At 43.8% G+C, this 25,034-nt stretch overlaps 1 protein-coding gene across 5 annotated transcripts in view; it reads right to left on the bottom strand.

The window, feature by feature from the left end:
- Window positions 1-8,705: 8,705 nt before the first annotated feature.
- SEMA6A (semaphorin 6A) overlaps window positions 8,706-25,034 on the bottom strand; it is a 113,562-nt gene continuing 97,233 nt past the window's right edge. For all 5 annotated transcript variants that reach the window (XM_048932079.1, XM_048932082.1, XM_048932083.1 and 2 more), the window contains one exon: window positions 8,706-12,811. In XM_048932079.1, coding sequence (XP_048788036.1) covers window positions 11,622-12,811 — 1,190 coding nt within the window. In that variant the 3' untranslated portion in view covers window positions 8,706-11,621. The remainder of the gene's footprint in view (window positions 12,812-25,034) is intronic.

Here is a 25,034-nt window from a genome sequence, read left to right as displayed (position 1 = left end):
AGCAGTGGTCTGGGCAGCCACAGTGAGACATTTTCTCCTCTTCCTGTCTAAAAACCCTTTGCACATACCGTTCTGAAGTTTCAAAGATGCTTTGCAGTAGTGTACTGGGGGATTAAAATGGTGAAAATCCTTTTGACTCTGACTTAACTACACAATTCAGGAGATATGTAAATAGAAGGAAACTTTTTAGCATTTGACAGAACAATTTTGATGCTCTCCTATGCAGTCAGGCTAGCCTTGTACTTTACCATGCAGCTTTGCATTCCTTTTTTGCTTTCCTGGTAGTTTGCCTCTCTTTTTTAATGAGATACTCAGATCACTTCTTGTTTTAGTTACAGAAATCCTCTTTTATTTTTCTATTAAATATACAGTACTAGGAATACATATAAATACACAAATACCTGATGGGAGGGAGGCAGGCTCTTCTGTTCTGCTGTGACAGGACAAGAGGCAATGGGCATGCACAGGAACACAGAAAATTCTGCTTTAACACAAGATTTCATTCGGTATTCCACATCCAGGAAGTCTGCTAGAACCAGTCACCCATGGAGAGGGCAGCATCACCCATGCAAATACTCAGAACCCTCCTGGGCATGGTCCTGGGCATCCTGCTGTGGGTGATGCTGCTGGATTGGGCAGCTGGACTGTGTGGTCTCTGGAAGTGCCTGTCAACCTCAGCTGTTCTGTAATGTGCATAAAAATACAGTGAAAAGCAATGATGCCAAAACAAGTCCAGGGACCTCTGCTCCTCTCTGCAAGCCCATTCACTGCCTGGCAAGTCCAGCTTCAGTTCAGGCTCAGTCAAAGTCACAGCAGGGACCACAACCATACTGAGATGAGAAGGAGGAAGATGGATGTGGTCAAGATCCAAGCTGCTGGGACTGAAGACCTTCCATGCCCCCTCAGCAGCTGCCCCAGCAGTAAGGCAGCCCAATGGGCAGTTGAAGGAAGGCTGTCCCACCTGTGTCCAGCTGGTGGCTGAAATGGGCAACCTGCAGGTAATTTCCTGTCCTCTGCCAGCCAAGAACTACAAAACCCTCTGTGAAAAATAAGTAGGTAGAAAGGCTAGGGGAGGACTGTCATAGCTGCTTTTACAGCAGCATTGCAGCTGATGGCTGATTGAAGAGGTGGCTCACGGAAGCCCAATTATAATCTAGCATCTAATTGCTCCTGGCTAGTGCTAGCCCCCCAGGCAGCAGGCAGCTGGATGCCTGCAGTTCTCCAGCCTCTAAGGAAAGAAGGAAAAACTTTGCTGGCTCTGTGGGTTTTTCTCTTTGGCACAATTTAGAAACAAATCACTCATAATTTTTACTGTTGTAAATGTTATGGTTTTTTTTTTTTTTGTTTTTTTTTTTCCCTTTATGTCAGGCAACCTCTAATTAGCTGCATGAGTAAGACCATTCTGTCTCTTAAATGACTTAAATTCCAGCCTCATAAAGTTTGTTTTTTTTTTTTTTTTATGGAAAGAGAGACATTTTTAGCCCCATCAAGTCCTACCTTCCTGCTCCCCTACAGCATCGCTTCCTTTGTGATCGGTTCTGCTGGAGGCCTGCACGCTTCACATCTCAGGGGTAGGTGGCACTGCCACCTGTATCCAAGCCCTGGAGGCAATGGTGGTCCCTGAGGGGCACCCAAGAAGCCCTTGGCTCTCCTGACAGAGCCACATGCAGCTACCATAGGACCAAAGGACTGCTTCACACCAGATTCCTCCACCACTAGAAAACGTTGTTTTTGAAGGGCCTAGGAGAGGAGGGGGAAGGACTGGTGATGGTCAACCCTTGAGCAACAAACTTCAAGAAAAAATACTGCTGAGAACCACTTGCTGTACCAAGAACCGACTGTACACAGTTAATTTGCAGTCCAGCCTCAAGCTGAGCATTTTTGTTTGCTCTTGCTGTATGGTTCTTTTTCTGTTGCTGGTGGCTGTGGGTGGAAATGCAGGGGTGAAGGGCTGAGACCCCTCCCTTGGGCACATGGTCTCCCTCTCTTGCTCTCAGACTTGGATGGGCTTTTCCTTTGTTCTGCTTCCACCCTGAGGGAAGGGACACCTTTTGTTCCTTTTGCTTGAGACCAGACTTACATGCAGGCTTGCCCTACTTGGAAATTCTTCACAAAAGACCATTCTTTTCCTTTGAAAACCCTTTTTTCCTCTGCCCTCTGATACTGCAGATTCTAGGACTGCACCTTCCCTCAAAGCTGTTCATTAAACCAGGCACTGAGGAGGAAAGGGCAGCTCCTCATGGACATCAGTGACGGGCAGACTGCACTCCTGTGGCTGCCCTTGTCCCCATGATCTGCAGGTGGCTGGCAATAAGCTGGCTTCGGTCCTCATTTTGCCTGCTCACAAAATGGGCCATTCAGCCAATTCTCCTGCACCACTACCACCAGCACTGAGGACCACAGACTTCAAGGCAGGTACTACAACAAGAGTTAAACTCTTGTTTTGCAGAGCTGGCCCAACAGGCAGATTCCGCACCCAATGAGGTTGCAAGTGAAGGTCCCAAGTGCCAAATCCTGTCAGTGATGACTCTAGTGTTACAGGGTGCTAAAGGCTATGAAGGCATCATATCTGAGTGCTGCCTGGGTGACTGGTAATGCCCAGCGGCCTTTCACCTGTTTTGCAGGAATCAGAAATGGCCATGTAGACCTTTACGGTGGGGTTTGTCCTTTCTCTGCTATCTCCTGCTTTAACTTCAACAGGATGAAGTCACAGAATCCAAAGACATGTACACTGTTGGTCTTAGCCCAATTATTAGTGGGCTTCTTGGCACTGTAGCTAGTAGTTTGATCTCCACATAGACTTATTTTGCTTACTTTTGTTGAAAAACTACAACAAAGAATTTTGAATTGCATTTGTTATGCAGAACGCCATGTTCATTTAAAATCAAATAATCTGGACACTCTTCGATCTTCTACCAGTCAGCCTAATGCACTTCACATTTCAAGTATTAGGGAAGGCATTTTAATCCTGCTAGAAGATCAGAGCCAGTGCACAGGCTGCATCCTGCCGCAGGATGCTGCAGATCCCATTCCTCCATCCTCAGTGCTTCCAACACGCTGGTGAGGACAGCCAATGAGTGTCACTGGGAAGCCAGTGCAGCCATGCAGGGCAAGTGGCACATCTTCAAGGATGATGGGAGTGCAGTCCTGCAGCTCTGCTGGGCAGCTCCTGGTAGATTCCATCCTGGAATGAGGGCTGTTCTCTTGCAGGATCTGTGGCTGTCTGCCGTAGGTTGGTTTGAGGAAAGCCCAGTTTCCATGTAGTTAGGAAGCTTTATTTAGGAAGAACCTGCACAGAACAGCAGCTGTTTGGGCCCAATTTTACAGCCAGGAGTTCAGTAAACCATGCCAGGAGTTCAGAAACCATGCCTAAAAGGTCAGTGCTCTCTGAGATCAGTGCCCTGTTATGCTGCTGACAGGAATGCATGCTGAGGTGCTCTGTTCTCTGCCCAAAACTCTGCCATGTCTAGTTCCCTAAAGTCCAAATTTCTGCAGTGGCAGCAAATGTTGACCCTTAATTTGCCAGCTGCTTGGGCTCTGCTGGCCTTAATAAGGCAAGCTGACATCTGAAGAGGTAAGACTTTTTTCCCCTGTTGGCTAATGGCAAGATATGTCAGAGACCTTTTCCAGGACCCAGGCATGTAACTGCGTGTGCTCCATTTTACCACTGCTCCCAGCCCTGCTATCAGGACAAAGGAGGGAAGGCAGCAGTGAGAGCAGCCTGGCTGCTCAGTGCTGCAGCTCAGCTTGCTCCTTAGAGATAACCTCTAGCTAGCTGGGGACAGCTAAGGAGACCCAGGATAGCTGCTGTGGCTGACATTCTTCTGGGTCTTTTTAGCCTGGCCTTCCAGAAGCACACCCATCCAGGACCAGCATCAGCACCACTGGGTGCTCCTTCCCTCTGTATCGTTTAGTACACAGATGAGAAAAAAATGTTGGGGTAGGCACAGGGACTGTCTGAAGACTGAAATTTGGCTTTGCGGACTCAGAATTGTTGCTTTTCTCCTCCTTAGAGCCTTGGTTTGGATCAACATTTTTCTTTTCTGTTTAGAGAAAACATTTGATTATCAAGAGAGAAAAACGTCCTTGAGATTGTGGGTTGCTGTAGTATGGAGCTGTGCTATTCTTGTCGCCACCATCAAAAGGTGAAGTTGGCCAGCAGTACCAAACACCAGAAGAGAAGCGCACACACGAACACACATGTCTTTGAACTTCCACAAAGGGATGGAGTGTTACATTTTGCAGTGTTTCCTAGGAAACTAGTTTAGTGTAAAATGAACTCTTTGTCTCCCCTTCGCAAAATTGTTTGAACCACCTATCTCACAAAAGGCTGCTTCGCTCGCCATAGAAGCAGCATTACAAAAAGCTCAATCTGCAGTTTTCTGCACCAACAGAGGCAGTGCTTTTATCAGCAGCCTGAATACTTCAGCTTGTATTTGTCGAGAATTGATAAGATTATGTCATCATTTCTAAAACTAAAGAAATAAAATCTTGTTCTCTTTTATCTTTTTTTTCTTTCTCTTTTTTTCTCACAATTTTTTCCTGCAGTCCTGAGTGTCTTTCTCTACACAGCAGGGCAACGTTAAGAAAAGATCAGAGAGGGCCTTTACACTGCACGTTGGCAGAGGTGAATGCATGCCTCATTTTTTCTACCTTGACTGAAGAAGAGGCTGGACCACTGTCCCCACAAGCTTGCCCTGTGCCCTGGCCAGGGTGAGGCAGAGCTTGCAGAGAGCAAGCTGGGAACTTGCCCCTGTCAGATCCCTTCCCCCAACCCAGCACACAGCCTCCTCTCTTCCTTCTATGAAGGATGTGCAGTGGGGCACGCAGCTGCTGGCTCCCTGTGCTCCCTTGCACCTTGCTTCACAGTGAGTTTGGTCCTTCACACAGTCCTTGTCATCTGTTGTCAGAATTTCCTGTCATAGCTGCTCTTTTCCTCCCCCCCTTGCTGTACTGCAGGGTTCAGCTCTATGGCTGATGTGCTTTTACTCCAGCCTGCTAGATTTTTCTTCGTCTTAATATATTATTTATGATGCTATTATTCCTTGCAGCGGACTGCCAGCCACATTCTGCCTACAGTTGCTGCCCTTCCAAAAGCATCACGGCCAGCAAAAGAAAACACTGATCTAATTGAATTAACAGTGGTGCTGTTAGCCTTAATAGAGTTTGTCATGAAACGCTAAACAGATGTGACAATGATCTTGGTTAGTCATATTTTTGTCCCTGCTCCCAGACACGGTAACTGTTAGCCAGATCAGTGGGGAGGTTAATTCTCCTTTGCTGATCTGTAACTGTGCTTACCTGGACATGTGGTAACCGCTTTGGACCGACGGCTGAAATAAGCCAAAGCCTTGAGCACCAGAAAGTTTTACATTCTGATTATAAACTTGGCTAATTAAAACAAGACGCAGATGGAACTGCCACCGAGCAATTTTCACCTCAGTTACTCTGACTCCAATTATAGCCTTTCCCTACCAGCTTACGCTGTTTAAATTACAAAGTCAGGGGACAGACTACTATTTACCTGCTTGTATTCGTGCAAGGAAATCTAACACATCGTTTTTCTGCACAATGCATGTGATGATGGTTTCAGGGCTTATTCTGAAAACAAAAGCATCTCCATTCCCTAAAAAAAAAAAAAAAGGGGGGGGGGGGGAAGTAATAAAAAGACCACTTGGAGACTCGTTAGCAGGCACACACATTAGCGGGAAGCATATGCATATTACTTGCACAATGTGTTCCTCTAACACTTGTTGGTTAGAGCAGGTGCCGTACTTCTGGGAAATTAACTTTAATTGGATAAACAGTAGAAAACTGGCGTTCGCTAAGCTGGTCCAACACACTGTTTTAGCTTATTATTTTCTTTAGATATTCCGAAAAGTTTGATGATGCTCCCTTGGTGGCTTTTGCTTCTTCCCAGAGCAGACTGCATTCACAGGGTGGGGCTGGATGAACAAGCTGCCAAGAATGGGTGAGCTTTGTTTGGTCCTGCTGTAATGCAGGTGGGGTAGACGTGAATGCTGGCTGGGCTCCTCTGCATTGCTCTAAATGAGATTTGCAAGCAAGCTGTGAAGTAGGAATCTACATCCAGCCCTGGAAGAGAGTGCAGAGCAATCCTGCCCTGGCTGACTTTGTGACAAGATGAATGAACTGGAGTCACACCCCAGATTTGGACCTATTGGCCAAACTGCTGTATTTTCCCCAGTGTTGGTGCATCACTGCTGTGGCACCACTTTGCATGTAAAATCATTCGTTCTGCTGGTGAATTCTGCCGCTGAACTGCCCGTGCTTTTTGTGGGTTAGAAGCAGGGCTCTGCCTACTCCTTTTCACCTGAGGATCTTTCAGTTGCAGAATATTCCCTGCTATTGAAGCTATGATGGAGCAGGACTTGCAGAGTTGTCTTTGAAATTACACTCTGGAGCAGTGTAAAAAAGTGTGGGAGAGTGGGGAGGAGGAACAGGATTTCTTTACGTTGACCTATTGCTTTTGAGTAATTCAGCCAGGCTACATTTTGTGTAAAAAGATTTTTTCAAATTAAAGCTGATTGTAAAGGAATTTCTGTGCACCCTCAATTAGATGCTAAATGAGATCAAGATGAGTACCATTACTGTGATGAATATGGTGACATTAGCCTGTTTGAATTGCTCGAAGAACACCTGCTCCTCCTGGCTATTTTCCTCTTTGACCAAGCCAAACACAGTGAATTTCTGTGGAGTAGTACGAGTAGCTCCTTCAGGGGATGGATTTCAGCATCCGTTTAATGCAGGGGCTTTTCTCCCCTGCAGAAAGCCACAGCACTGGATAATCTGGAGTGTGGAGTGGAGCTGTTGACACTTCTTCCCTGGAAGAGCTGTTGGTGCTCAGCAGAGGGATCCATGCTTGGCAGCATCGTGCTGCTTTGCAGGCCATAGCCCCACTGGGGCAGTGGGATCTGACGCCCTGTGTCCTTCCTTCATCCCTGTCCTGCATTCCTTCCTTCATGTCTGTGCTTTAACATGACTTCCCTCTCACCAGATGCAGGGGGATGAGCTTTGCAAGAAAGCCAGCCAGTGCCACTGCTGGAGGCCGACTTGGTCACTCCCATTAAGTCTGGCATGATCTATGGGAATAACTGAGACCATCTGGCAATGAAGCAGACAGCTGGCGAGCACCTTCAGCAGGACCAGAGTACTGAGCTTAGAAAAACAACAAAAAAAAGGAACTGGGAACAACAAAGCATCAATCAAAATGTTATAGAATAACATTAATAGTAGTACAGAGGTATTGTCACTGAATGGTTTCCTTAAATGCTGCTTGGGTGATGTGTTTCAGAACTAGCTGGACAAAGTAATATCAAAGGGGCCAGCTGTGGGCTGAAGAGCACCTGGAGAGCTTTCCCTTTCCTGTGTGGAGCACTCAAGCCTCATGCACGCCTGCGGAACGCTGTGAGGCAGACGCAGTGTCCTTGGTCTCCAGATTAGGGTCCACTGCTGTGGGAACATCAACCCCACGTGCCTCTGCATGCTAGCATGCCTGGTCACCTCTGCTGGAAGGAAAGCTAAACCTGAGGTGAAAATAGAGACGTCTGTGGGTGAAGCACTGAAAAATTTTGGTGAGTCTTGGCTCTGGCTCCTCTCTGCTGCCCCAGGGCTACCAACTGGTACTGCCTTGTGACTGGTGAGTATCAGGGGAGAGAATGGGAGATGGAGCTTTCAAAGGCCTCCTGATTTCCACTGATGAGAGAGAGTGCCAAGGCTTTGTGAGATCTCTTTTTAGATTCATGGTCTCCTGCTCCACAAGCATTGCTACTAGTTCACCACTTTCTGCTAAGCCTACGTCACACCATCTGCAGTGTGAGATGGGTGAAGGCATTTATGAGCAAGGAGTGCCCTGGTCATGCAGCAAAGCCGGTGTGCGACCTACAGAGTACAGGGGGTAAATTTTTCAATCCAATCCCTTGTTTCTAGGTGATCACAGAAAGCTTGTGTCACAAAACAAAATCATGAAGGCCAGCCACTGTCAGAGCTGAATGTTCAGCTGTGGTGTGTAAGCAGTCCACACATGCACAAAATCAGCTCAGAGAATAGAGGTATGTTTTAATCGCTGCCAGCACTAGAGAGGTAGTATGCACTTTTGTAATTCATCTGTTTACTAACATCTTGCAGACTTAAAGTCTCAGGCAACATCCTCTAAATTAGGCCTACAAAGTGCAATAGATCTATGCCTGCTAGAAGAAAACACAGGCTCTCCCGTTATTAATGTGCAAAATCTGGAGATGAAGTCACATCTATAGGATGATCTATTTTGGTGAGCCACGTGTGCTTAAATCCCTGCCTTGATATGTTAAACCACCAAGTCTGCCATAAATATTTGATGATGAACAAGCTAATAAAATGTGGAATATCAACAGAGGGAGAGCAAATGTGTGATTCAATTTTTAATTACCACCACTTTACTGTAAAGACAAGTTATTTTCTGTTAGAGACTGAAAACAACAGCTTTCTTTCTTGGTTTTAACAAAAACGATGGATCCTCACAGAAACAAAGGAACTAGGGCACAAGAAATAAGGTAGAACAGTCTGGTTTTATTACCATAAGTAATCAAGAACTTTTGTTTCCCCTTTTCTTCGTCTTCTTTCCTTCCTTCTCTTTTTTTTTTTTCTTTTTCTTTGTCTTTTAATTTTCTTTCTTTCTTTCTTTCTTTTTTTTTTTTTTTTTCCTTTTTCTTTTTTACAACGTACATTAAGGTGTGAATCTGATGTTACGGGGATGTGGAAATGAAGGGAAACCGGTGACATCACAATACTCTACAACTTTACAGCAAATGAGAGTCTGAATCTGTTGCATCTACCAGTGTATAGCAAGGGTGGAAAGCAAAGGCACACATAGGCTTATGAACCCCTCGAAAGAAAGGGTGAAGCAGGAGAATGAGAACAGAAAATCCATTGAGTACAAAACGGGCATTTCAAGGTCAAACGAGCAGCGGATGCAATGTATGTTACAAAGGCAGATCGCCATACGAGCTGTTGCTGTGATTATTCATTTCTGTGTTTTGACAGAAGACTCTGCCAAGTCATAGCAATGGACCTGTGCATTTTGGTACTCGGGGGGGGGGGGGGGAGGGGGGGGAGGAGTTGGAGCCTGGTGAAAAGGCTGTGAGTCGGTTCTTTCCAAAAATGACCTTGCTACCTATGGTTTTTAAAGTTCTTCTTTTCTGTTTGCTTTTATTAAATCAACAACATTGCTTTGGATACAGATCTACCTAATCCAGTCTGCATAGTTCACTAAAGGTGAACAAAACTGTGTCGTAAAAGAAACCATGATGAAATGAAATCACATGCAAGCACCCTTGTTACACACTTTGGTCTAAACCATTCAGACTTTATATATACCATCTATAAGCTAACGGACTTGAAATCTGTCTTTTCAGTCATTCAGAAACAAAACCAAAATCCTGGAAAGCAAATTGAAGTATAAAATTTTAAAAAACAAATTGAAACAGAAACAACCACCTTACTCAAACATACTGTTCAGTAGATATAGATATATATATATATAAAAAGCTTAGAAGCGATCCCCATCGTTTGTCTACAGTATGTTGACACAGTTATCGTAACAAATTTAAAACACATCTACTTTTTTTTTCTTTTTTTTCTTTTTTTCTTTCTTTTTTGCATAAACTGAAAGAGTGGAAAAAGGGACTTACACGCCTGCGCGCGCACACACACACGCACACACCTGTGCGCGCGCACACTCCCACATAGCTACATGCACAGTCGCACCAAAGAAACAAAGGAAAAAAAAAAAAACAAACAAACAAAAATGTGTGTTTTTTTTTTGTTTTTGTTTTGTTGTTGGTTTTTTTTTTTGTTTTTTTTTTGTTTTTTTTTTTTTCCCCAGGGGAGTACATGCAGCATCCTTCCGGAGCAGCAGGTCGCTGCAGCAGGAGTCTGCCCACCCGGCTTAGCTCCGCATGCCTGGCGCGATGCAGGATATGCTGCCGGGCTGCTTGCAGGCACGGCCCCTCTTGCCCTGGTGCCTGTCTGCAGATGGATGACAACGCTGTCCCCAAGGACAAGGTGTTGGTGTCTCCTCTGCTGCCACGAGAGCGGTCGCTGGGCGGGGGGAGGCACGGAGCTGCAAGGCAGCGCGGAGGGAGAGTGCTCTGGGGAGAGGGCTTGGCACGGCTGGAAAGTGGAACCGACCCAGAGGGGATGGCACTGGCCTGGTCTAGCAACGGTTGTGGGGTGATGCTGATAGCCGCCGCATTCTTCTTCGAATGCCTTGCTCCAGTTCTCGAGCGGGCGCGGAGGAGGGAGGACCAATAAATATTTGCATTACTCCGAGGGGAAAAAGAAAAAGGTTTTTTACATACTACAGCTCACAATTATACACAACTGAGGGTGTAAGGCACAAATTTACATGTGGAAGAAAACAGGCTATTCACAGATATATTCCCACGAAAAACCCGTGTGATAAGACCATAATTTATGCATGGTAACAGCCGGCATATTAATTAGTTCACACTGTTTGAGGATTTCGTTTGCCGTCTCACATGCAAGGTGAAATGAGATGGCAATTCACAAGCTGGTGCCGTCACGGAAAGAATTAGCTACTGACAAAGCTATGTTGATAGCAATGGCACACAAATGTGCAGCTTTTAAAGAGTTTCTCTTGCAGTTGCGTTACAAGTTATGAACCTGTGGTATTTGTTTGTCGCTGTCTTAGGTCAGAGGCCAAGCCAGCTAATTAGCTGAGAGATTTAAATAGATATCCCCGTTTTTTTTCAGCTAATCAGACAGTCCAGGCACAAAGTTCAGAATTCCAGCTCCAACTTAATTAACTCAGTGAATTTATTGGAAAAATAAAAGTTTTAATTACTCCAGTTAACGGGTTTCACGTTAAATAGGTATAACTTTCAAGGTACTTCTCTGAAGAACTGCTCACAGGATGATATGCGGAAGTCATTTCCTTAGGAAAAACAAAAGTTGAACAATAAATAAGAGGAGTTACTTGCGTTAACAGTCACGTTACTCATTAAAAGAGAAAGGTAGCAGAAATCTATGACATAGTTTGCCCAGCACGGCATTATAACTGCTGTAACCAAATGGCTGTAACACTGATGGGCATTTCACAGTACCTGCATTTAGTAAACTTCTGCCATTGTTAAGTCAGAGTTAGCTTTATCAATGGATTCTTTTTTCTTTCTTTTTTTTCTTTTTCCTTTTTCCTTTTTTTTTTTTTTTCTTCCTACTTTTATTTTGTTTTTAATTACTGGTTTTGCTTTCCAGAGCACTCTTTCCCAGTTCAGGAATGCACTGTGCAGTTTGAGGGGGAGGGGGAGGGGTGAAATGTCACAGTCATCTTTCACCTGTGTGCTTTTGGCTCAATGTTTGTGATGGAGAGCTAGTCCTTTGAGCAAAGAACTGAAGGGCTGTGGGGGCGAGTCCTGCGATTGCAAACCTTCAACCATAGGTCATATGGCTCGGGTTAAAAAAATATTCCACTTTTCCCAGAGAGCAGAAACAAACACGTCCTCAGCTTGCAACAACCATCTTCTCAGAGGAGCAGTTGCAGAACACTCTCTTTCAAGGGCAACTTCTGCTTAACTGCCGTTCTCCCCCCACCCACCCCACTGTGATTATGTACACGCGTCATTGGGCTTCATGGACGTGGAGAGCGGAGCAAAGGAAGGTTTGGGAGGTACGTCTGGCTTTAGCGAGGGCGTGCGTTTCAACCCTGACCTGGTCAGAGAGTTGTACGTGGTGAGACTCGGCTGTCGTGATACAGTCATGGCCTGTGCCTGTGCAGCGTGGACTTGTATGGAGTCCACCCGCTGCGGAGCTGGCGGTGGGTTGTCACCCCTGCCGAAGCTCTGATTTCGAGAGAGGTGTGATGAGTTAGAGGAGTTGGTGTTGTTTCTTTTGAGGGTCGACGCCTGGTGACTTCTTGTGAGCGAGTTTGTAGGGTAGTTTCTCTTGTAGTCCACGTTGTAAGCAGAAGAATGCACGTCTAGCCGCTTGCTCAGGCCACTCTGAGACAGGGAGGTGCTCGGCGGCCCGAGTGAGGCTTCCCGCTGAGGTACCTTTGGCGGCATGCTGTCAAGATTTTCCACCAGGTTAACCCCATGGCTGGGGCTTTTGCTACTGAGATGGTCCTTGATGGTTTTGTACTCAAGGGTGGCATTCTGGTCCTCCACAGACATCTGAGCCCCATCACTTATTTTTGGCTGGTCAACATACTCGTGTTGGTAGCCTTGCTGGGCAATGGGCAGAACCATAACACTGGGAATGTGGCTAGGAGAAGCCCTGAGTGGCAGGTCAGTTGGGATCACGGGTGAGGCCATTGGGGGGATATCTTTTGTGCAGGCATTGATGAGGTTCTGGTTTCTTTCCCACTCTCTACTGCCACGGCTGGGCTTCCTTTTCTGCTGCAGGGTTGGGGTGGACTCTGGGGTTGGCAGGGCAGCCAGGTCCAGATGGTGCTGGTCAGCCTTGATTAGCATCTTGGTAGTGCTGCCTGGTGTGGCCAGCTTGCCATTGTGCATCAGAGGTGTGAGGATAGCTTCAGGCTTTGGCTCTTTGGACTGAGCATCTCCAAAGAGGCCACTGAGCTTGGTAACACTGCTCATGGAGCCGCGGCGGGAGTGGGTCAGTTCCTTCTCCTTTCTCTGCACAACAGCCACATCTCTGCGGCGATGGTCACAGATACAGTACACTACGATGCCCGAAAAGACGGCCCCCATTACAAAAGCTAGAATTACTGCAATGGCCAACAGGGTGACCGGCACCAGCTGATCATGACCCTTCAGGTAACTCTCACGAATCACTCCTGCAATAAACAGCATTACAGTGGTTAGGCAAACCAAGGAGAGGGAAAAGTCACTTATCTTTAACTGCTTTACTTGAAGGAGGTTTGTTCATGTTTTGCAAATGATTTCTGACCAGCTTGCCAAAATTTAGAGATATGCTGTACCTGCCAGCTACTTCTTACATGAGCAGCTTTGGGATTTCAATTCTGGAGCTGAATATGAAGTCCAGGAGGGGAGAGAGAATTCACTTGCAGGGCATATGGAGTCAGTTTGAAATCCATGCCCTGGGCAAATACACACTCATTTTGAGAGGTCAGAGCTATTACTGCTCCTCCTCTGACATACTGCTTATTCCTCCCTTCATTCAATCTCTGTTCTGCTAATACCATCTTATTTTTACTACTTATTTTTACTAAATTGCTCACATTGAAAATCCTGTGAAAGAAAGAGAGAGGGGAGAAGCTCTGCAAATATCAGAGAAGCGCATCCCACATTGTTTAAGGCTTCTTTCTTTGAGTGTCATTCTTTTATCTTTGTCATATGTTTTAAAAGTCAGTGTCACAGGCCTGAGCTTCAGGAGGATGCTTAAATAACTATGAAAGACAGAGCACTGCAGGAATGTATTGAGCCTTCTAGAGGACTGTCCTTGCTATTTTCATTCTTAAAGCTCCTCCTTGTTCTGGACACATGAATAGGCTTACCTCTGTGCTGAAGCTTATGCTTTTCTGCTGAAAGCTCTGACTTTGAGGGTCTCTTTTTTATGCCCCTGTGCTGGGGTCACAGATTATGGTCAGATCTTACTTGGCCCTCCAAGCCCTTGCTGCCAGAGAAGGCATCTGTGGCATTTCTCCTCAGTCTGAAGATGCTAACACAGCATTAATCAATGCCCTGAATTTCTAAAGAAAGAAACTTCCTTTTTTTTCTGACATAGTTGGGCACCAAGCCAGCAGCACTAACGAAAGACAAGCACAGCACATCTAGTTTGCTTTCTGATTTCTGGTTTTGTTCTTCGTGCTTAACAAGGTGCAGCCATTGCCTTACAAGGAGCTGAAGGAACATCTCTCCCAACTCTTTATCCAGAGAGTGTCCAAACACCAGGGCGTTAAAAGCTCCACGAGCTCTAAGGAAATGCCAGCCATGTCCTATTACAGGAGAGACAGCAAGACAGCAAAATCACCTGCAAGGCACTCCTGAGTCTTTGCAAAGATACAAAACTTCCATGTCACAAATCACCTCCTCCTAGAGAGGCACCTTTTTACATACTTGGCAGACAAGATATCAGTGGCCCAGAATTAGATTCAAATGCAAAATACTATGGTAAAAAAAACACTGAAAGGCTGTCCTCATCTCAAGGAAACCTTTGACAAGCATTTTGGCTAAGTAGAGCACTATTACTATAGTATGTATTTTCTGCCCCCATTTAGTTACTGAGTTTAGTTGGACATGAGATATTTATTACAAGGTAGGGTCTTTATATTTAATACAGCTCTTGAAATCCTGAATTCCTGTTTGTGACATCACAGGCAGTTGCCATGGAAGTTATTATGCTGTCACCAAGGACTGTGATTTCATAAGAATAAAGAGCAGGAACAGATGATCGCTCACGAAACCCAGATTCTGCAATCATACAAATCTTCATAGTCAAGGAGTAAGGGAAGTAAAACAGACCTCTGGAAACAATGTATAAGTAGAAATCATCTTCAGATCAAATGTTCCTGAGAACATGTTTTTAAAGCACAGCTGCTTTTCCACAGTCAGATGTTTCTACTCTTTGTCATGAGCTCTAAGCAAAAGTTGGTAGAGCCTAACCCTGTGATTTAAATCCACACACAGAGCTCCTGTATAAAACCCAGAGACACAGTGCAGCGGTTACAGTACTGTCAGTAGGAGCAGCATTTCACTGCTCTGAAGTCTTAACGTTTTTACAGTAACAAGGCTCAAAATACCTGATCAGCATCTACCTAGAGAAGTACCGACAGCCACTAAGCTGTGTCTGGAAGCAGAAACCATCTGTGTCCCTAGAGGATGGACAAGACTTTTTCTAGCTTGAGGATTTCTGCCTCTCTACCCATCATATGCAGAAGTGACATGGAGGCAGAAGATGGGAGCTGTGTATTCAAGCCCCAAAAATGGTTCCATAGAAGGAATCAAACTCATGTGATTCAAGCTATGAGAATGTTGCTCTGCTTCCTACAACAGAGGAAAAATGCCTAGCCACTGGGATGGAGGTTTCCTTCAAATGCTTATAGGTCTTTCAAGAAGCAGTTACAGCAGAGAAACCAGTTTGCTCTGTGGAAGCTGTCCTGGTCTCCTCAGAGCCCAGTATAACCATGGGTGGATGGGTGCTCCATGCCTGGCACTTCCTGCAGCCTTCAGGCTGAGGGCTGTTTGACAGCTGACAGCTATAAATCACAATCCCTGCATAAAAGCAGCACGAACTCTTGCCATCAGTTTTATATAAATGATGGACATGAAATCATTGCAATGAATGTGTCAAAATTATCACACAGTTCAGTATGAGTGACCATGCCTGTTCAAGAAAAGGGTAGCTGAAATGCTGCAGCTCATTCTGCAAGTGTTTTACCAGCAAAGATTTAGAGGGGATTTAGATCAGTCTGATTCCTGCTCCTTCCTCTAGAGCTCAAGCCCTCCCAGAGTTTATCCAAGTTTAGGTTGGATATCAGGAAGCATTTCTTTACAGAAAGGGCTGGTAAGCACTGGAATAGGCTCCCCAAGGAGGTGGTTGACTCACCATCCCTGGATGTGTTTAAAAACTGTTTGGATGTGGTGCTCAGGGACATGATTTAGTGGATGGTTGTTAGGGTAATATGGTTAGGTTGTGGTTGGACTTGGTGATCTTTAAGGTCTTTTCCAACCTGACTGATTCTGTGATGCTATGATTCTATAATGTTTCCTATACAAGACAGAAAAGACATTTAACTTTACTGGCTTTGCTCTAAGCAGGTAGTTCTTCTCTGGACACAAACTTAGGTTAATGAGGTAATTTACTTCTTATGATACAAACATCCAAGTTTTTTTTATGAAAGTCTTCCTAACAACTTCAAATGAAATGATTAGGACGGGCAAGATCTGACCTGCATTATGAAACTGAAACATGATTATAAAACTGAAACAATTATTAAAAAGTATGAGGAATGTTCAGCATCCTACTATCAAGATTGAGGGAGTGAAACCTAGTATTAATATCATTTTGGAAAAGGTCTTGGGGGTAGAATAGCAGTAAAACTCAAAAAGCTTCAAAGACATATATGAGGTTAAATATTTGTATGTTTAAAGATCAGACTTTACCTGTAGGTAAGCACAACAAATACACTGACACTTGTCAGTCTCCCTGAAATTTCCCACTGAGGTTAAATCTGTCTATTGCAAATCACAGCTGGGTTTAGCACTGCAGGCCTTCCCACGTGGGATATACTTAGTTCTGGCTACTGAGAGGGCCAGGCTAGTCACCTGATATTCTCCACTCTTCATAGCTCTTGTGATTCCAGCAAAAAACACAATCCTTCCTTTGCCACTGACTTCCCATAATTTCATCCCATGTCCTTTTGTTTTGCATCTTCAAACATTCTTCATTCATTTTCTCAGTGTATTCAGTACACCCTGTACTATCAGAATCTGAAACATAAAATATCACTTCTTACCCATCTAACGAGAGAGGAGATCTGATATGTAATTCACTACTTCAAGCAGACCTTACAGGTAAGATACAGAGAGTTGGCTGGCCGGTTGGTTAATCGCAGAATCACAGAACAGCCAGGGTTGGAAGGGACCTCAAGGATCATGAAACTCCAAATCCCCTGCCACATGCAGGGCCAACATCCTCCATGTTTAATACCAGCTCAGGCTGCCCAGGGCCCCATCCAGCCTGGCCCTGAACACCTCCAGGGATGGACGGGGCATCACAGCCTCTCTGGGCAGCTGTTCCAGCACCTCACCGCTCTCTCTGTAAAGAACTTCCCCCTGACATCCAACCTCAATCTCCCTCAAAACCATTTTCCCTTGTCCTGCAGTTATCAACCCTTTCAAAGAGTTGACTCTCCTCCTGTTTTTAGGCTCCCTTTAGGCTGCAATGAGGTCACCCCACAGCCTTCTCTTCTCCATGCTGAACAAGCCCAGCTCCCTCAGCCTGTCTTTGTAGGGGAGGTGCTGCAGCCCCTGCTCATCTTTGTGGCCCTCCTCTGGACCCTCTCCAACAGCTCCCTGTCCTTCTTGTACTGGGGGCTCCAGACCTGGACACAGTACTCCAGAATGCTAAGAAAAATGTTTCCAAAATTCCACAGAGTTTCAGTCTGAAATGACTTGTTGAATGTCTGTGGGTGAAAATAAGAGAGAAAAGACTGGAGTTGATAAAATAATATGGATCTACTGTATGCTAGATAATCGTAAGCATGAAGGAGACAAGGTTTTTTCTTTTCATTAACTAACAGAAGTATTCAAGGGTTAGGACTTCACCTGGACATCTGCTAAATCTGCTAAAACAGTACAGATGTGCATGGCGCCGAAAATGTCATTGCATCAAAATGCTGATGTAACTATTCTGTGCACGTTCTGGTTGTTCTAATTCTAACAGGAAAAGATATTCTGAAGGCAGAAATGTAATTAGGATGAAGTAATCATATTAGAATATAGTTCATCATCCTAAAGAATACATGACATGAGCATAAGGGAATGGGAATAATGAATGCCAATACTGCAAATTTCAATAATGGAGGACAAATAATAAATATATGGATATTAAAGCATTTACTCCTTTCCTTGCTTCTTATTTCAGCAAAAACTGTGGTTTGCTGAACTGTAGCAAATTGTGGTAATGCAGTTCTATCAAAACAGAGACAAGAGACAAGCAGATCCTATCGAAGGAGAGATCTGACACTCCAATTTTCAGAATGAGAATGACAGTATAACAAATGATTAAGCTACCAATTTCATAATCAAGTATAAAAAAGTGAATATAAATTTGTCAAGAATAAATTGCATTAGCCTAGCCAAATTTTCTTCCTTGATGGGATAAATGGTTTACTTTTTATGGGGAAACTTTAAGTGTGATACATTCTGGCTCATTTTAGCAAAAGCAAATTTGAAAGTAAGCTAAAATCTGCATAAAAGCTGTTGAAAAGTATTGGTGAAATGTTTACCTGGAAAGAAATATGAAGTAAGAAGTCCTCCAAAGGATTCTCTGTTTAGATAATGGAATATCTAAATAAACCTCGCTCAGCTGTGGTAAAGGGCTTTGAATGTACTGCGTTATTTCTCTTAAGTGATGAGGAATAGAGATGGCAAAACTTCAAGAAGAGCTCCAGTGTCATTTTCCTCCAAGTCTGCTTAACGGTCTATGCTTTACAGTGAGCACAAACAGTAATTTTATAACCCTCACAACTTCTTGATGAATGAAAACAAGTAACTACTTCCTAGTTTGAATAGCTGGAGTCTGGTTTAGTGATACAGCAGGCCAGATGCTGCCTTCTTTTACAACCAAGTTAAAATCAGCAAGAATAACAAGAGCAGGGCAGAGAGCAATCTCTGGTTCCATAACCACAGGTTCCTGTACGTGAATAACCTCATTACCTGTCACTAACTATAATGCATTTCTGTTTGAGTCCTACAGTTAACTGTGGTATGGATACAAAGACCCTCTGTTCCAGAAATGATTTATGGCCTTGAGAGGTGTACACTGGACAATGAGGCGACCACATGCCACGTGCATCAAGAATGCTCTGTGATCAACCCTGCAGGGAGCTGTCATTGTCTGTTTCCCAGCATTGCCACTGACAGATGGTAAAGTAATAACCCAAAATGGTGGCACGCATGAAATTGAAACATGGAGGTGGGAAATGAAGAATGATGTTTTGGCAGAGAAATGGGAGAATAACTACCAGGGAATAAGGTAGCATTTAAGTCTAGACCACACATTTACAGAAGTCTGGGAGTGGGTGTCTTTGTGACTTAAACTTCACCTCTCTGCCTAAATGGGAATCAGCCCACTTCCATCTCCAACACCTACAAAATCACTTGAGAGTTTCTACAGAGCAAGTCATTGTTCCAAAAAGGCACAATGGTTTCTTTATTGCTGTTATTTAAGGAGAAAACCTTGCAGTTAATTTCTTTCTTCTGTGTAAGCTTTTCTGTCTGATGTGTGACTCCCTCTGCTTAGACTTGCAGGAATGCTGGAATAGGCTTGTAGTGGATGGAGGTTTTTATGGGCTTCTGAATGTCTTTTTAAAATGCCATTGAAAAGGTTTTCAACATGTGTCTCCAGGTGTTAGAACTGTGTTTACAGACAGTCTCATGCTGCTAAAAGACTATTTCAGCCTGGAAAATCCCTGCAGGTATTAACAAGCCTTCTTCTTCCTATTTAACCAGAAACAGAATTAAAAAAAAACAACAGATGAAGCAAAACTGGACACCCAGAATTAAAGTGATAGCAACGACTAGCATGAACAACTAGAGCTTAGCATTCTGAGATACTATTATTTTTCTCAAAGAGGTAACTTCTAAGTTTGAAATAAACCAACCACACCGTAAGGCCAAAGATTTCATATTATCCACATTATTGGAAGTACTTTGCTGGAAAAGGCAAGTAACTTTTTTTCTTTATCTACCTTCTAGCTGCAAGGCCTTGCTCTACAGACTCAGTGCAGGTCTATCCAGTTTCCTTTTTTTCCTACCTACCTTTTTCTGGACTGTCATTGTTAGCCCATAGAAAAAGTATTAACTGAAATACTCATCATTAAAGCTGCTGGCAGATTTTTTGTTTGTTTGTCTTGTCTCCCTCATAGTAAATCTGTATTGTTGATTTGTAAAGGTCTGTAACTATTAAATTTGCATGACTGCTGAGAAGACTATCCATCTCCTCGTGGCTCCTGTATCTTCTTATGGCTCTCAAAGATAGCTACCTGAAGGTGGGTGAGATCTTAAGCAAAAACAAAACAAAACAAAAGCAGAAGCAAGTGGCCCAATGATCACTGTAAGTATGAAGAGAAAGTATACTTTAGAACTTTGAAAAGATCAGTAGATAACACACAGCAAGCCTGAAAAGGATCGATGCAATCAAGTCAGCCATAGTGCCCTCTGTTAGTATGCTCTGGACCTTGAGCAGACTTATTTCAGAAGTATTCCAGGACAGGTTCATCTATTGATCTCTAAGGATGGTTTTATTTTTTTGTTCAACTGCTTCAAATTACGGTACTTCTCACACCTGATAAATGACTGTCAACATGTTCCCTATAGAAAAAAAAAACAAAAAAAAAAACTAAAAACAAACAATTGCAACTTAGTAAAAGGGGAGATAACACATGCCTCACTTCCCAACGGGAAGATGGAGAATTTTAATTCCTGCATTTTTTAAGATATATAAGCTACTAAAGAAAGGTTAAAGAAATAACCACATGCTTCAGCAGAGGCTAGGGGCTGACCTCCTAGAGAGAAGCTCTGCCGAGAGGAACTTGGGTGTCATGGTGGACAACAGGCTCGTCATGAGCCAGCAGTGTGCCCTTGTGGCCAAGAAGGCCAAGGCACAAGGTCGAGGGAGGTGATCCTCCTTTGCTCTGTCCTGGTGAGGCCACATCTGTTGTACTGTGCCCAGTTCTGGGACCCCCTGTTCAAGAAAGACCAGGAACTTCTAGAGAAGGTCCACTGGAGAGCTACAGAGATGAGAGGAGCCTGGAGCATCTCGCTTTTGAGGAAAGTCTGCGAGACCTGGAACTACTCAGCCTAGAGCAGAGAAGGATGGAAGGGAATCTTACCAATGCTTATTATATCTAAAGGGTGGGAGTGAAGTGGATGAGGTCAAGCCCTTTTCAGTGGTGCCCCGTGACAGGACAAAGGGCATGGGGCACAAATTGGAACATAGGAAGTTCCATCTGAACATGAGAAAAAACAACTTTACTTTGAGAATGGCAGTGCACTGGAACAGGCTGCCCAGAGGCTGTGGATTCTCCTTCTTGGGAAACACTGAACACCCTGCTCTAGTGAACCTGCTTCTTTAGGTGGGTTGCACTAAATGATTTCCAGAGTTCCCTTCCAACCCGTACAATTCAGTGAAATTACTCCACCATGTCCATATGAGAAAACACGTCCTGAAATATTTTTAAAAGACTTTACGAGACTTTGTGTTCTTATGAGCCTGCAACATAATTTTTCTATGTACCGCAGCTGCCAGACAAAACCTATACCTTGTCATACGTGTGAATTTTCAGCAATTAAAAGGGAAAAGTTCTTCAATGAAAGTGATTAATATAGATGGAAATCACAGGCACTAAACCAGCAAATTCATGCCCAGACATCTTCCCTTCCCTACTGAAATGAAGGGGTGGGAGAACTGAAAATGATTGGAGCAGCCAGCTCTTAGAACTTATAAAATTGTGCTACCTTGTAAGCAATAACTGCAAATAAACCGATTTATTAAGTTTTCATGCATGAGAGCAGGTTTGAGTTATACAACCTCCTGAATCTGTGATGCAGTGATGAGAGCCACCACACTCTTGAAGGCAGCCCAATGTTATTTGTCCCACTCAGTATGAAGGGCAGCTCTTGCACTAGGAGGAGCTTGAGAACCTTAGTCCCACCAGCAGGCAGCATGCAATGGCTGATCATTTTGAACTTTCCTGATTTCAGTACTTCCCTTTACCTTTCATCCTTTCCCAGTGAGCAAAGATAATTTTAGACGCTTCTTTGTGATGGAGAATAAGCAGATATAGCATGTCCCTTAGAACAGTAAAACAGGCATTTGCAGCAGATGAAACAAGATGTATAAAATCCAAATGTCAAGGAAAATTAATTCTTTTGTAGCTTGTCTCAGCAGAGGCAAGCTTTATACTGCTTTGCATCTTAAAAACACAAGTTTCTTTTAAAGTCTGCTGTATTTCCTCTAATGACGTAAAAGAAGCTCAAGTGCACATTCTGGGACCTTTCTCCTATGCCTGGGATGAGCTTAAACATACCCAGCTGCTCTTTATTAGTTTACTTCAGGGATTTTTCACAGCTGGATTAAACCAGATTTACATATGTTTGGCTGATTATGCATGAATTCAAGACTCCAGAGAAGTTGTTGTAGCCTGCACAGTGAATCTCTCTCCTTCACAGTTCCCATTTCACTGCATGCAGTTTCTTTGAGGGCACAGAACAATTTTGTTTTCTTTTTTTCTGGTCATTATGCATTTCTGGCCATTATGCATTCTGGGCAGCCCAGTGCCTTTCTGGAAGAAGTTTTGTTACATGCCGAGTCAGGGAAAGAGAAGCTGTCACTGAGACATTCCGTGGTTTTGCTTTTCCTTTCTTACAGCCTGTTTTGAACTATGACCTTTCTGCACAACAGGGAGAAGTGAAGTTTGCTGAATGTCAACAAGAGCAGCTCTGATCAACAGGCTGAAGCACGAAGCAGCCCCTTACTGGGGCTGAACTCCAAACACTATATACGACACAAAACCAAAAATCTTTTCTGCTTCAGCTCTGATATTCAAGACACTAAAATGGAAATGCCAGTTTTAAGCTACTAGGGTAACTAAGCACATCACAGCTGAACTACTGAAGGAATCATCTGTTAAACATCCAAGATTTAACTAAGATTATGCCCTATATATACATGTCCTATTTTCTGAGGTTCTTGATAAAGATTGTTCAAGTCATACAACTAGGTGACCAAGCTAGCAATGTCAGGAATTAAAACATGCTCCCAGTGGTCACTGCAAGACAAGACTGATTTTTCTAGAAATATTTACAGGGCTGAGGTTGTAGCAGAAAATAGTTTATGTGTGTCTGATGTTAGGCTTATCTTTTTCCTTTTAGTACCCATCGCCTCATGTGACTGAATAAGTTAAGTGACTGCAAAACTGCAGTGAGTTAGAAACACTGGTTATAACAGTCAGCAAGGCCGATTTTACCTCTTTTTCTGTACATCACAACTCCTCCAATATAAATATCAGAAGCCTCATTTCCTCTCAGTTACGTTATTGAAATCTGCAGCACCTCCAGTAAAGCAAGCATGGTTACTCCAGCTACATCCTAGGTAGCAGGTAGCATTTATTCCTGGACATCTTGTCCAGAAACTGTCATCTCTTATTTAATTTTGTATCTCCAGTCTTGGCTTCTTTCATGCATTCTTCCCTTTGTCTGTCAAATTTATAGTTCTCCGCATTTTTTTTTAACCCAATTTTTATACTATCTCTCCATCTCACAGACACTGAGTGTACATTTATACTACAATGCCATAACTTCACTGATGCTTCCCATCTGTGCATTGTTTTAATGCCTGCAGTGACGACTCTGGCCAAATCTGCTGGATGAAGCAAACTCCATCTCAGAGAGTACAGTATGGTGAGTAGGTGCTGACCTGCCTCCAAAAGCTGCCCTGGGGCCAGCAGCAATCTTGCCACAGAGGTGTGCCCAAACCCACTTCCTCTCCAGCACACCCAGATACCCTCTGACTGTCAGCAGAGGAAGGCAGATAGGCTGCATATCTGCTTTATGGAACATCTCACGGGCAGCTGTGCTCCTGCACTACAAATACTTCCCCAGCATTCCGCTTGATTCTGGTACTGTTCCAAATTCCCTTTTTTTTTTTCTAAATTTACTGCAATGTTTGTTCATTTTCTGCTTGCACTCTTTTTATAAGACAGTATTTCCCACTGCTCCAGGCAAACCAGGCAGCTTGCACAGCTAGTTAATCATCATGAAGGTAGGTGCTAGAACAAGGAGCTGACTGGCTTTTCTCCTATCTGCAGAGCAGTTCTCTAGATGTGTTTACTGATCTATAGATAAACAAATTTCCATGTGAGAAGTTAGCACTTCATTTTTTTTTCCCCTGGCACTTGGGAGTGTAAAAAAATTTATCACAACCTTTGTGATATATGTTTTCTTTTCTTTCTAAAAACAGTGTAGCTGAGCCCAAACCTTCAAGGGAAGCACAGCTGATGCCATCAAGCTGTCTTGCCATGAGTAAGCAGAGAGAAACTATGCTGTCCATCCAGGTCTGGATGCTGGGTACGTGCAATGATTTTGATATCAGTAGTTTAGTTCAACCATATACCAAACTGCACAAACACCCCTGGGGACCACTGGGTGTGGGAAATCACTGGGTCTTACTGGATGAGTGCCTCAGGGCACTGCCTGTAGCCTGGTCATATTTAGACAAAAAGCATACAAAGTGCAGCAGGACTGTAAGACCTCTTTAGGACACTGAATAGAGACGACTGTTTTGTAGAGATAAAGCTGAATGCTATCTGCAAAAAAGAGCAGGGCTCTTTATGTTCTATATTATGAGCTGAGATTGCCCAAATCTCTGGGCAGGCTCTGTGGTGAATGTGAGAGGTTCAATGGGGAGAGCACGCAGCAGAAGGGACAGAGGGCACTCCTGATCTGTGTCCTCCCTCTACCACCATCTGACTGGGAGTCATTCAGCAGTGAACACACACGGGGAATTACTGAACTGCTTGATGGGAGCTGTATGCTAATGGCAGAAATAGAATTTCCCCAGCACCAATCACAGGCTCAAAGCAAATGCCAACAGCCCTTTCTGCACCAAATTACAAGACCACTTCTGTTGGCTTCTGTAAAGAAAAACAAGTGGGACTCAGTCTTCAGCCAGCTTTATGATCTGTGGTTACCCTGATCAGCTAGCCAGACCAGTGACTCTAAATGTATAAGGGGAGAGAGGCAGGTGCTCTGTCTATTCTTTTCCATAGCTCTTTGTAAAATCAATCAATTACATTAACCAACATGAATGACTGTGTTTCAGACTGGAATTGCTTTTTCAGGATTACAGCTATGCTTGCTTTCAGATAGGAACTCAGTGAAGTTTTATGGTTTTAGGAATAAAGAAACAATTGGAAAATACATGCTTCTTGGAATACTTTATCTTGCTGAGGGCATTGGTGTATGGCCTTTCAGGAGGTGTTTCTGTGCACTCTTAAATAGACCGCCTGAGCTGTTAATGGCTGTCTGAGCAATCTTCCAGCCTCTCCAAAATAACCCTCTAAGAACACGATAGTGAGTAATACTAGCTTTACAGGGTTTTAAAAATGTCTGTTTTTCTTTTGTTGTTGTTGTTGTTGTTTTAAAAGCTCCTCTTTTATTTCTACCACAGTTGTGGGTAAGATGGGATGGAGCACAAATAAGATGCAATATTATTGTCAGCATGCATGTCGTGATACTTTCCAATTAAAATAATCCTTGCTGGGCATATGAAAGAACTGGCTAGTTTATGCCAGTCATGACAACGTTACCAAG

The sequence above is a fragment of the Lagopus muta genome, chromosome Z (assembly GCF_023343835.1).
Source record: "Lagopus muta isolate bLagMut1 chromosome Z, bLagMut1 primary, whole genome shotgun sequence".
In the NCBI taxonomy this organism is placed as follows: Eukaryota; Metazoa; Chordata; class Aves; order Galliformes; family Phasianidae; genus Lagopus; species Lagopus muta.
This window is presented reverse-complemented; position numbering and strand designations above follow the sequence as displayed.